Raw genomic sequence first — 14,413 nt, forward strand, 5'->3', positions numbered from 1 at the left:
CCGTATCTAAGGCACTGTTGTTTAAGGAGTCCCCATCCCTCACTCTGTTGCCGCATTCTGGCATCCCCCGGCCCCGATAGCCTTCCAGGTCTCCATTTGCTTTATCAATTCGGGTATTCGTTGCACTAATCCTATCCTCCAACTTTTCCCCCATTTGGACAGCCTGGGTCATGCCCTCCTCTATTTTTGACATTAATTCTCGTTTAAGTTCAATTTCGACCCCCATGGATTTTTCCATTTCCCCAAATTTAGTTTCTACTTTAACCTCAAATTCCCCCAGTCTGTCCGTAATTTAGTTCTCCCTTCTATGCCATCAATTCGTTCCCCCAGCTGCTGTACCATTTCCCAAATTTTTCCTTCCAATTGTTCCTTCATCCCCCTTATTCCATTCCCTTGTTCATTCATTTGCTCAATCATTCTCGATATATTCCCCTCCAATCCATAAATTTTACTTTCCATTCCTTCAATTTGTCCTTTCAATCCCTCCTTTAATCCATAAATTTACCCCTCCAATTCTTTTTTCAATCCATCAATTTTTTCGGTTTGAGCATTAATTTGCTCATTCATTTCCTCCATTTCAATATTTTGTTCATCCATTTTGTTATTCATTCGTTCACTCATTTCCTCCATATCTCCCTTCAATTCCCTTTTTATTCCCCTCATTTCATCCTTCAATTCATTCTTTTGGGAATCCATTTTTTCATTCAATCCCCCTATCTGCTCACTCTGAGCATTCATTTTACTACTCAATCGCTCCTCCATTTTATCGTTCAATCCCCCTATCGTCCTCAATAATTTTATCCCAAACCTGGTCGGGCATCGCGGCTGTCCCTATGGGGGGGAAGTTCCATCACTGTGCTCCACCCCAGTATTCGGCCCACTTCCAATCCCGTCGGCATTTCCCTCACACAGGACCAACTCCGCGGCCGCCATTACCCCGCTGGTGACTAACGTGCTTCCCGCTCGCGTATTTTACCTCAAGAATAAAACAAGAATTTGAATTTTCGAACCGCGATTTCGCTCCAATCACTCCAATCGACTAAAAAAAATAGATGTAATATATATATATATATATATATATATATATATATATATATATATATATATATATATATATATTTATTTATTTATTTATAGCGCCTCCGACTATAGCGCAATTTTCATCCGAATGCCGAGCGCAATGTACGCCCAACTGTGTCGATCACAGCCGCAGACAAAAAAATTTGTCCGTCGGGCCCGTATCCCACTCCTGACACCACTTGTTGTGCAGACGCTCTGTGAAGACAGAATGTTCACGGATGGAATCGAGCTTAACGAGGCGACAATCAAATCAATGGCGGATCATACGCGAGAGTGTGGGTTTGGGGGAAAATGCTGCGGCTTACCTTCATGGCCCCGACGATGTCTTCACCCTGTGGAAATTAACTCATGAACGAACACCACATTTATGATACAAAAATATATATTTATTACAGACCCGATAACAAAGAACGCGACGGAAAAACGAAGACCTAGGTTGGGACGTCCACACGCACAGACTTCACATACAGCACAAATGGAAGTATAATCGAAAATAACTTGTCGTGTTTGTGGATGCGTCTTATCTGTCTGAATGTCGGGTCATCAGGAATTCTCCGGCTCGAGCGCATCGTCCGACGCAGCTCCGGTCAGTGGGAAGACAGGCCTTGATGCGCCCCCGTCCGCACACTGCTAGGCCAAGCCACTCGCTCGCATAGAGGGTGAACCCGCTCCAGTCGCAAGGCTCCCTCGCACGTGAACGCCAGGGAGGAGACTCGATGGCGCTCCAACGTTGCTCCAACGTCCGTCGTCCAGCAGGTAATGGGGAGATCCAAACGGAGCCTAAGGCAAGGGCAGAAGGGAGGTCTGGGAAGGGCAGAAGCCAACGCGAAGAGAGAGATCCGGGCAGGATCAGTCCAAGAACGAGAAGAGACAATGTTGGCACACCAATGTTCACCACCAAAGTCCGGACCAAAGTGACAAAATGTCCAACGCTCCAGGTCTCTTGTTCGGCATACTCTGACGTCATCCGGGCTTCTTCCCAATTCACGAGTTCCCTCCCACCAGTCATGCGACCCGCCCACCAAACCCCCGGTGTCCATCTATCGCGCGATGGGCGTGGCCTCAGCCTGCCTTGTACGATGTTTGCCTGCCATGGCGCCGTTGTATGCGGCCACTCCCTTCCTGTCGGTCTTTTCGGTCAGTCTTATTGTGGCGGAGGGGAATTAATTAATGTGGTGCACTAATGGGTTTTACTAATGTATAAGAGTGCATTGCCATATGGGACACAGGTATGATCACATAGGTTTCACATACAATGGAGTCTTTTCCTTATTCCCTAGAACTATTTATCATGCCCCACTCCTCGTAATGGGGACGAAGACACACTTAATCCGACATACGGGCTAGACAGGTCCTCTACTTATTTACATCGAGGTGGTTTTAGCTACCCACGACAGATGAAGCATGATACCTATACAGATCTACCTAAATCCATATATATATTCTACCCATCGACATAACAATATGTACAGTGCATTAAGAAAGTATTCAGACCCCTTCACTTTTTCACATTTTGTTATGTTCCAGCCTGATGCTGAAATTGTTGCAATTTTTTTTTTCCCCCATCAATCTACACTCAATACCCCATAATGACAAAGAGAAAACAGGATTTTAGAAAGTTTTGCAAATTTATGATCCCAGATCGGTGGAGTGTTGCAGTGATGGTTGTCCTTCTGGAAGTTTCTCCAATCTCCACACAGGATCTCTGGAGCTCAGCCAGAGTGACCATCGGGTACTTGGTCACTTCTCTTACCAAGGCCCTTCTTCCCCGATTGCTCAGTTTGGCCGAGTGGCCAGCTCCAGGAAGAGTCCTGGTTGTTCCAAACTTCTTCCATTTAAGAATTATGGAGGCCACTGTGCTCTTGGGGACCTTCAATGCAGCAAATTTTTTTGGTAGGCTTCCCCATATCTGTGCCTCAACACAATCCTGTCTCTGAGCTCTGCAGGCAGTTCCTTCGACCTCATGGCTTGATTTTTGCTCTGATATGCATTGTCAGCTGTGAGACCTTATATAGACAGGTGTGTGCCTTTCTAAATCATGTCCAATCAATTGGATTTACCACAGGTGGACTCCAATCAAGGTGGAGAAACATCTCAAAGATGGTCAAGAGAAATGGGAGGCACCTGAGCTAAATTTCAAGTGTCATAGCAAAGGGTCTGAATACTGATGTCAATGTGATATTTCAGTTTTTTCTTTCTAATAAATTTGCAAAACTTTCTAAAATCCTGTTCTCTCTTTCCCATTATGGGGTATTGAGTGTAGATTGATGAGGGAAAAAAAGAATTTAAACGATTTCAGCATAAGGCTGCAACATATCAAAATGTGAAAAAAGTGAAGGGGTCTGAATACTTTCTGAATGCCCTGTCGGTTGGAGGTTTCAGAAATTCCTCAATACAATTATGATTTTGAAATGTGATCGACACGGACCTTGCTTCCGAATCCGGAAGTGAACTGATGATGACGGGTCGCTGATTTCATATCTCAATGCAATCTTGATTTCACATTATATTTTGAAATATTAATACCGTTGTATTAATTTGTGATTGGAATGAAGAATAATTCTCTTTGGAATGAACATATAGAGATATTGAGTTTAAAGCAGAATGAGGAAATGACGTCAGGGTTTCCATCCGTGACATTCATGGATTCCCCATTTGAAGTTTCACCATGGACTGGATTTAGCAACATTCAGACTGGGTACGTTTTTGTACAAGTCCTTCACGAACCTGCTGTCAATGCTTGACGTTTGACTGAAGGTGGCACAGGAATGTGGAATTTATTGGGTCATTGTTTGCCATTTGCCATTTTTTTTAACCCAAGTCCTTCACGAACCTGCTGTCAATGCTTGACGTTTGACTGAAGGTGGCACAGGAATGTGGAATTTATTGGGTCATTGTTTGTCATTTGCCATTTTTTTTAACCCAAGTCCTTCACGAACCTGCTGTCAATGCTTGACGTTTGAGTGAAGGTGGTACAGGAATGTGGAATCTATTGGTTCATTTTGTCATTTGCCATTTTTTTACCCAAGTCCTTCACTAACCTGCTGTCAATGCTTGACGTTTGAGTGAAGGTGGCACAGGAATGTGGAATTTATTGGGTCATTGTTTGCCATTTGCCATTTTTTTTACCCAAGTCCTTCACGAACCTGCTGTCAATGCTTGACGTTTGAGTGAAGGTGGTACAAGAATGTGGAATCTATTGGTTCATTTTGTCATTTGCCATTTTTTTACCCAAGTCCTTCACTAACCTGCTGTCAATGCTTGACGTTTGAGTGAAGGTGGTACAGGAATGTGGAATCTATTGGTTCATTGTTTGTCATTTGCCATTTTTTTACCCAAGTCCTTCACTAACCTGCTGTCAATGCTTGACGTTTGAGTGAAGGTGGTACAAGAATGCGGAATTTATTGGTTCATTATTTGCCACTTGCCATTTGCCAAAACACAAAAAATAGCACGGTATTTGAAAAAGTTGTGGCGACTTATGACAAAACTTGGTGGATGAGTTGGTTGGCGACAAGAACAAACCGATTCGATTTTGGTTTAAGTCTGAATCCAAATCCAGCATATCAGTGGGATACAGCCTGGTGGAGGTGCGTTCTCTACTGAGTGGTGTTCCAGTTTTTATATCGTCCTGTCACCAGCGAGTAAGACCGATGGATGACAAATAGCCACACAGTTTTTACTCCTGAGGCGACCAGCTGAAGATGACGTTATTTTTGTCACGCGCGGGAATGAAGGAATGCGAAGCGTCCATCTGAACAGAGCACAGGGGTTTATTCCGAAACCACAAAACACGCAAACACCACAATAAATTGAACAATAATGGTGGTGGTTCATGTGCAGCCACCCAGCTGCTGGTTGCATCATTTTTCTGTGGGCGCATCTGCCGCTGATGCAATGCCTCTCTATAACCAGTTATCTGTTACTCTTTTTGCCGACCTCGGAAGGATGACAGGCTGGGTCAACCTAAGTCAACAGGATTCAAACTCAGGACCTTGGGATCCCAAGCCCGCCACCCTAACCATAAGGCCAACACCAGGTGAATAATAATGATTTAATGAAAATAAAGCACTGACGAAATAAATGTTGAGGTAAACTCATTGAAATTCCTACATTGAGGGACCCTCCACTCAGTCACAAAAACACACAGGGGAAAAGCTAATAAAAAATAAAATGTCCTTTTTGGTGCAATTAGCTCGTCCCAACGAGGTTGGCAGCTGGGGACGAGGCTCAAAGCTCGATGGAACCCGGCACAAGATGGCGGCGGTGCCGCGCTTGACGGCGCCACGAACGTGAGGTGAGTTGTCGAGACAGCCCGAGTCTTACTATAATTCACCAAATGTCCTTCCGTCCGTTCAAAGGTACCACAAAAACGGCTCAACCGATCGCAATGATATTTTGGGTGGGTTTTCCTAGGATGCCTGGGAGTAAAATAGGCTGTATTGGTTTTTTCAATTTTCCAGTTTTTCCAAACACGATGGAATAACATTTACCGATATGAACAGTGATGTGGCTTTTGTTGAAATTCTGCAAATACTGTTTATTCTACGTACCAGGAGAGAGTAGATCGACTCCTGACGAACTCTTCCTTTCTAAACGTGTGGCTCCGAAGTAGCATGGCAGCGTGTGCCAAGCAACTGAGAAACAGGTGTAGCGGCTGCTTCCGTGTTACAGATTCGGCGCGCACTCTTCACACATAAACGTGCGACTGAGAAAGACGTGTGGTGGCCGCTTCCGTTTTGCAGAATTCAATCTTTTTTCAAAATTGGCGCCATGTACTGTTTAGATTTTGATGATTTGCGTGTGATATGATTCAACGGATGTTCATATGAATCGTTTAAAATAAAAAAAGACGTGGTACACTTGCTTCTACAATCGCTTAGTTGTGTTTTAGATGAAGTTTACAACATAGATGAGGAAGGTGTGCGTACCATGTGTGCTGATGCTGTGAAGTGCGTACCACGCGTGCTGACGGACTTGAATTACTAAATTTCTAAAGTTGTTTACTAAATTTTCTAAATTTACTAAATCGCTGAATTTCTAAAATTATTTATTAAATTACAAAATAAAGTAATTATTATTATTATTATTATTATTTTTTTGTATACTGAATCGAGGCTCGTGAAAGAGCTAACATTTATTTCACAAACAAATCAACCAGACAAACAAAACATACAAAAAGAGGGAGCGGAAGACAAGATGGGGAGAGAAGGGGAATCACACAAACACAACATTTGAGAGCAGGGACCGAGAGACATCGAGAGAGATCTGTGGGAGGGAGAGGGCTTTGGGGGCGGAGGCATGGGAAGGGGGGGGGGGGGGTGGGAGATGTATAAAACATATGGACACTGCCAGGACTTCATGTCGCCCCGCCGTTACGGCGTTGGTGTTCAATTCTTGTGAACCCACTTGTGGCTATACAGTCCGAGTGCCGATTTGCATCGGCGTCCACAAGTTGTACAAATCCATTTAGAGTCAGCAGGCACCGGTTGCCACTCGCGTTCCTTACGCTTTCTGTGGGCTTCTTTGGCGGCATCGATACGACCCTTTTCCACGGCGTCGCATCGTGTATGGATCAAGCTACGCCATTTCGGTCGATCACTGGACAGAACTTGTAAATTGTCGAGCGGGATGTCACATTCTTTCAAAATTCTTTTTGAATTTCTAAACAACAACAAACAACAGGCATTTTAAGGCCATTTTCCCAATGTTCTCCATTTTGCCCTATTTTCTGCATCTCCCCTTGTTAACCCTCTTGCCCGCATTTCTTCTTCGACCATCTTTAGCCAAGTCTTTCTCGGTCTTCCCCGTCCTCCACCTCCTTCTACATTCATTTCCATCACTCTTCTCAACCAGTCACTTTCATCCTTCCTCAACACATGACCAAACCATCTCAACCTGTTTCTCTTCACAGCATCCATCACAGGCTCTATTCCCATCATCTTTCGCAATTCATCATTTGTCTTCCTCTCTTTCAACGATACTCCACACATCCACCGAACCATTCGCCTTTCCACCCTTTCCAGCCTTCGTTGCTGCTCTACGTTCATTACCCATGTCTCACTCCCATAAATCATAACACTTCGCACACATGCAGCATACACCTTTCCCTTCAGCTTCAACGACACTCCCCTCCTCATCAGCACGCCACTCAGTTCCCGAAACTTCTTCCATGCACATCTCACTCGAGCAACCGTTGCCGAGTCTGATCCACCTTCTCCATTCAGCATGTCTCCGAGGTAACAAAATGTTTTCACACCTTCGAGCTTCACGCCATCTCAAAGATCTAACTTAACATTTCCTCCATCTGCAGCTCCCTCTGTGCATACCTTACACTTGAATGTAGCTGCCACACTGGTTAATGACCCTCTCAAACCACTACATTTTTGAAGAACCCACTCAGTGCACATTGTATATTGAATGGAATTCACTCCGACACCCTTCCTGCACACAGCACACGGCCACTTCCCAGTTCTTTCCACCTCACCACATGCTTTACCACTTGCCATCACCTTCGTTTTTCCGATATTCACCTTCAGACCTTTTGTCTCCATACATTCCTTCCACTTGTTCATCTTCTCCTTCAGTCCATCCATACTTTCTGCAATCAACACCAGATCATCTGCATACAACAACTCCCACGGTAAACCCTCCTTTACGTTCCGAGCCAGCACCTCCATCACAGCTACAAATAGTAGTGGACTTAGTACCGACCACTGATGCACTCCCACCTTCACCTCAAACTCACCACTGTTCCCGTCCTTCGTCCTTACAGCTGTGCGTGCTCTTTTGTACATTGCCATCACTACTCTGATCAACCATTCCTCCACTCCTAACTTCCTCAATGCCCATGTCACTACTTCACATGGAACCCTTTCGAATGCTTTCTCCAGATCAACAAACCCAAGAAACAACTTCTTCCTCTTCTCCATATACTTCTCCTGCAACTGCCTCAAAATAAAAAGCACGTCTGTCGTTCCTCTTCCTGGCATAAATCCAAACTGCATTTCGTCAATCTTCACTTTCTTCCTTATCCTCCTCTCCAACACCCTTTCCAATACCTTCATTCCATGCTCCAATAACTTTATCGCTCGATACGAGCCACATTCCAGAGGGTCACCTTTCCCCTTGTATAGAGGGATGAGGGTACTCAGTTCCCAATGCACTGGAATGCGGCCTTCTTTCACCACCAGATTGCAGATCTCTGTCATTCTCTTCACACCCCAATTTCCCGCTGCCTTCAACATATCTCCCACAACTCCCATCGGCCCTCCCGCTTTTCTACTCTTCATTGCTTTTATTGCTTCTTCAACTTCCTTCTCGGTTATCTTCTCTGCCAGTCCTAAAACTGGGTTACTCTCTATGTTGCCATCCCATTCATTCTCTGCATTCAACAGTATTTCCATATATCTCTTCCATCTTCCTTTAATTCCATCTGGGTCGACAACGATTTGTCCCACTTCATCCTTCAAGCAACTCACCCCCATCACATCACACGTCTCTTTCGCTATCTGCTTTGCAATCCTGAATACCGCTCTCTGACCCTCTTCCAAATCCAAGCGTTCTCCGAACATTTTCCTACATGCCTCCTGTGCCTTTGCTACCTCTTTCTTAGCAGCCTTCTTGGCTGCCTTATAACTTTCATGCTCTGCCTTTTCTGCCCCCATACCCTTCGCCTTCTGCCACTCCTTGAACTTCTTCCTCTTCTCGTCAATCTTCTTTCCAACTTCATCATCCCACCACCATGTTTCCGAGTGCCTCAGTGGTCCTTTTGTCCATCCACATACCTCACCAACGGCACCCAACAGACTATCTTTCATTGACATCCAACCACTTTCAAACTCAACCACATCATCCTCTACCATACTCAGCCTCTCTTTTAATGCCTCCCTCACTGTCACCTCTTTCAACCTCCACACCTTCATTCTCGGTTGGTACTTCACCCGCCGAGCTCTCCTCGCACCTTTCACCCTTATGTCGCAGACAACCAAGTGGTGCTGTGAAACAGCCTCCTCCCCTGTTTCTGGTGTTTGTTCCCCCTCCATCCCCTCCCTTACCTCAAACAGCTACACAGCTGTCTTCGCACGTGAAAAAGCTGAATGCCTCAACTCTGTGTTTGCCTCTAAATCTTGTGTCCCAAACCCATCCCTCTCTGTACCCACCATACCCAGTCATACCCAGCTGCTCATGGACTCCGTGTCCTTTCCTCCTGACGAGGTGGGAAAGTTTCTGTCAACCCTCAACTCTGATTCTGCAATTGGACCTGACGGCATTAGCCCACGGGTCCTAAAATCCTGTTCTTACGCTCTTTCACTCCCTCTCTCTGTTCTCTTCACCCTCTCTTTTGCTCAAGGTCAACTGCCATCTGCTTGGAAATCAGCCAACATCACCGCTTTGCACAAAAAAGGTGCAAAAACAGATCCTAGCAACTACAGACCAATCAGCCTTCTCCCAATTATCAGCAAAGTCATGGAATCCATCATTGCTTCGGATATGAAATCTTTCCTCTTCTCCAATGGCTTGATCTCTGATCATCAATTTGGTTTCAGACCAGGTCACTCTGCTCTGGACATGCTGCTTCTGCTGTCTCAACAATGGATGGAGGTCCTCAATGCCAAACAGGAAATTAGAGCTGTCTCCCTCGACATATCACGTGCCTTCGATACGGTCTGGCACCCCGCTCTGCTCACCAAACTCTTCTCCTTTGGTATCCATGGAAATCTCCACGCATGGCTGGCGGACTTCCTCTCTAGTCGTAGTCAACGTGTGGCCCTGAATGGGCCTGAAATCTCACACTCTCATCTCCTCTTCCTGTTCAGGCTGGAGTTCCCCAAGGCAGTGTTCTGGGCCCTGTGCTTTTTCTGGTCTTCATCAATGATCTCTCTGACTCTCTTGAAAATCCTCTCTATCTCTTTGCTGATGACTCCACTCTCTGCCGCTCCATTCCTCATCCCTCAGATCGGCAGTCTGCAGCCTCCTCACTCTCTGCAGACCTGGACAAAATCACAGACTGGGCAAACAAGTGGAACATGTCTTTCAATCCTGACAAATCTCACACTCTTACTATGTCTCTCCGAAAAGACCGACTGGACAACCCTCCCATCTACTTTCTCAACAATCCTCTCCAAGAAGTTCTGTCGCTCAAGCTTTTGGGTCTCACTATCTGCCATGATCTTTCTTGGGAAAACCACATTTCCAAGCTGGCCTCCAAAGCCAGTCGCCGACTGGGCATCCTCCGTCGTGCGAAGTCCTTCCTTGGCACACTTGAGCTACTCACCACATACAAGGCTTTCATCCGCAGCTCAATGGAATACTGTTCCCCCCTCTGGGCTGGTGCTCCTGCCTCACACCTAGCTCGGCTTCACGCTGTTGAGGCCAAAGCTTTCAGAATCATTGGAATCTCCTGCGATGAAGTCAACTCCGAGGGGCTTTCACTCACTCACCGCAGGCAGGTTGGTGGTCTTTCTGTCTTCTACCGACTCCTCTCCGGCCTTGCTCCCCCAGCTCTCTCTGTGCTCTGTCCCCCCAATATTTCTTCAGGTCACACAAGATCTGCCTGCAACCCTCTAATGGTTAAACTGCCAAAATCTAGGCTCTCTGCTCACCTTCACTCTTTCATTCCACATTTCTCCCACCTCTGGAACAAACTCCCCCACTCCCTTCAATCCCACTCCTCCCTCCAGATCTTTAAAACAGCTTTTCACCACCATCTCTTATCTTCCCCCATCCAAAACCTTGATCTTTTCTACCCCCGGTAATTCACCCCAGAGTCCTTGAAGTGTTCATGTTTTATACCTCTCCCACCTCCCCCCCAAGTCCTCCCGATGTCCCTGCTCTCAAATGTTGTTTGTGTCCTTCCCCCACTCTCCCCATCTTGTCTGCCGCTCCCCTTGTTTTTTGTGTTTTGTGTGTCGGTTTGACTTTTTGTGTGATTAATGTTAGCTCTTTCACGAGCCTCGATCTTGTATCCAAAAAAAAAAAAAAAAAAGTCCAGAAGTGAAGAAATTCCCGGTTTTGAACGATTTCTGTTTTTTGATTTTTGTTTTGCTTTTGCGATGGTCTGGAGTACTGAAAAGTAATCCCTGCCTCGACAATCAGCTGATCGAACCAGGTAGGCACTCATATGTAGCCGAAGCAACTTTTCGGAGAAGATTCTCCATCTTTAGTTTTGCATGTAGCGGATAAGACCAACAGTTTTTGTGCCATCCCTACATATAGAGTACGAGCGCACTGTCTGGTACACAAAATGTTTCCAAAACAGATCAACAAAAAATCAAATGGACATGCACAAAATGCGACCAAAAGACAAATTCCAACCCCCCCCCCCGCCCCCCAAAATAAAATCCTCTATGAATCAGGAATCACCGGCAACCTATAACGTACCCCCCTTTTCCCCCGTTGAATACATTCACGGTATTTTCATCGACCTTCGCGGATTATCGTCAACATTCAGGGGATTTGCATCACCATTCGTGGATATTGCCTCGCCATTCGCGGTTTGGTCCTCTCCATTCGCGGATTTTCGCGACTCGGGAACCTATCCCCCCTTTTTCCATTGAAACAATGCCCTGCTATTTATCGTTTTTCAATTTGCGGGATTTTCCAGGAACGTATCCCCCGCGAATAGCGGGGTCCCACGGTATATGATATGGTGATGAACATGTTTTCAGTCAGTGTCTGATGGTCTCGTTCAAATTTATCATATTCTTATGTTCGCTATAATTGGATTTGTGACAACATACGAGTATCTTACGAGACAACATACGAGATTTGTGACAACTGCAATCAACACAATCTTATCTTTAATCAATTCCTCACACCTAGAAACCTATTTCGATACTGAAACCATATTTCTATGTCCTTTACTCCAATAGTTTCAAGAGATATTCTTCGGGTGTATCGTATGGCAGCCATATTGGATTTACACTCATGAGGGATGCTCCAATGGCAAAAAGTATTGCACAATTGAATTCCCCATACCTGAAAACCAATATTAGGACACACAAATCATCATTCCATTTCTACAAGGTGGGTAGTTATAAAAACATCTCCTGTATCAGGGGCTTTGTGGGTGGCCATGTTGGATTTATGCAAATAAGGAATGCTCCAATTGGCAAGATTTTTGTTCCAATCGATTCCCGCATCCAAAAACCTGCATTTAGACACCATATTCATCCTTCTGTGTCCATTAGCTTAGAAGTTTATCAGGCATTCCCTATATCGGGTAATCAGTTAAATTACATTAGACTAATTAAGGTACTTTAATTAAATTCAGTTAAGTTAAATTAAATTAAATTAAATTAAGGCCTGAAAACGATCATTCAATATTCATTCATATATTCAATTAAATGTCTCGTAAAATAACAAAACGCATTTGTGAATTGGACAGCGTCCAATTCCATATTTTACATACCCTCAAGTACCCAAATCAACAGAGAAATTAAAATTATCAGCAAAGTCGAGCCAGAAATATTTTTCTTCCCTCCCAACCTCTCTAATATAAGCCTGGTGTTGACTTAGCGGTTTGCGTGCCGGCTTTGGATCCTGGGTTTGAATCCCGGTTGATCGCTGAATTAACGTCAGGGGCCTGTCATCGACATCCGAAGCAATATACAATATCTCAGCAATATTCAACATCCGAATATCTGATATCCGAAGAAATGATGGATTCCATGACTTTGCTGATAATTGGAAGCAGGCTGATTGGTCTGAAGTTGCAAGGATCTGTTTTTGCACCTTTTTTGTGTAAAGCGGTAATGTTTGCTGATTTCCAAGATGCTGGCAGATGACCTTGAGCAAAAGAGAGGGTGAAAAGAACAGAGAGAGGGTGAGATCGAGCGGCAGAGCAGGATTTTAGGACCCGTGGGCTGATGCCATCTGGTCCAGTTGCAGAATCAGAGTCGAGGTTTGATTAAAAAAAACTTCTCCACCTTGTCAGGAGAGAAGGACACAGAGTCCAGGAGCAGTTGGGTTCGACTGGGAAAGGTGGGAACAGAGAGAGATGGGTTTGGGACACAAGATTTTGAGGCAAACACAGAGTTGAGGCATTCGGCTTTGTCACGTGCGGTGTCACCTTTGTAGCCATTTGAGGTAAGGGAGGAGATGGAGGGGGAACAAACACCAGAAACGGATTTGACCAGACGCCACCAGGATTTGGAGGAAGGAGACAGGTTTGAGAGTTCAATCTTGAGTGTGGAGAGATAGTGCTTCCTGGCACTCCTGAGGGTAGACACACACTTATTCCAAGCTTTGTGAAAGAAACTGAGATTACCTTCAGTTGGATTAGCCTTCCAAGAGGCAAAGGAAAGTTGTTTCAGGGCAACTGCCCCACCACAAGTTTCAATGTACCATGGACGGGAGAAAGGGTATGACAACTGAAGACGAGCTGGGATAAATCTGTGCATGAGAGAGAGCAGTTTGCTTTGGAAGAATTCCCAGGATGAGTTGATGTCAGAGGCAGCAGAGATGGGAGACCAGTCCCGATGATTGATGGCTGCTTGAAGACCGTGCCAGTCGGCCTGAGTGAAATGCCAGACTCGTCGACGCCGAGGAGGAGCTGTAGATGGAGGAAATATTGAGTTGGATCTTGGAGACGGCGTGAAGCTGGAAGGTGTGAAAACATTTTGCTATATCGGAGACATGCTGAATGGAGAAGGTGGATCAGACTCGGCAACGGTTGCTAGAGTGAGATGTGCATGGAAGAAGTTTCGGGAACTGAGTGGCGTGCTGATGAGGAGGGGAGTGTTGTTGAAGCTGAAGGGAAAGGTGTATGCTGCATGTGTGAGAAGTGTTATGGTTTATGGGAGCGAGACATGGGTAATGAACGTAGAGCAGCAACGAAGGCTGGAAAGGATGGAAATGCGAATGGTTCGGTGGATATGCGGAGTATCGTTGAGAGAGAGGAAGACAAATGATGAATTGCGAAAGTTGATGGGAATAGAGCCTGTGATTGATGCTGTGAAGAGGAACAGGTTGAGATGGTTTGGTCATGTGTTGAGGAAGGATGAAAGTGACTGGTTGAGAAGACTGATGGAAATGAATGTAGAAGGAAGTAGAGGATGGGGAAGACCGAGAAAGACTTGGCTAAAGATGGTGGAAGAAGAAATGCGGGCAAGGGAGTTATAACAAGAAGAGATGCAGAAAATAGGGCAAAATGGAGAAGATTGTCATGGGGACCGCAAGGCTAACCCCCGCTCTAGCAGGGAAAATGGCCTTAAAATGCATGTTGTTGTTGTATGTTCAATTGCAATATATTGAAGGACTTCTTGTGATCTATTTTCTCTCCCACCTTCTTTTTGTCTCTCCTGCTCATAAAGACCTTCCCATGCACCCA

General features: G+C 45.2%; 1 protein-coding gene across 1 annotated transcript in view; it reads right to left on the bottom strand.

Annotated features, from left to right (window-relative positions):
• Positions 1–1,600: 1,600 nt before the first annotated feature.
• Positions 1,601–14,413, bottom strand: part of LOC144893087 (uncharacterized) — a 58,047-nt gene continuing 45,234 nt past the window's right edge. The window contains exon 4 of the mRNA XM_078782736.1: positions 1,601–1,860. Coding sequence (XP_078638862.1) covers positions 1,601–1,860 — 260 coding nt within the window. The remainder of the gene's footprint in view (positions 1,861–14,413) is intronic.

This window comes from Myxine glutinosa, chromosome 7 (genome assembly GCF_964187855.1).
Source record: "Myxine glutinosa chromosome 7, kmMyxGlut1.1, whole genome shotgun sequence".
Lineage (NCBI taxonomy): Eukaryota > Metazoa > Chordata > Myxini > Myxiniformes > Myxinidae > Myxine > Myxine glutinosa.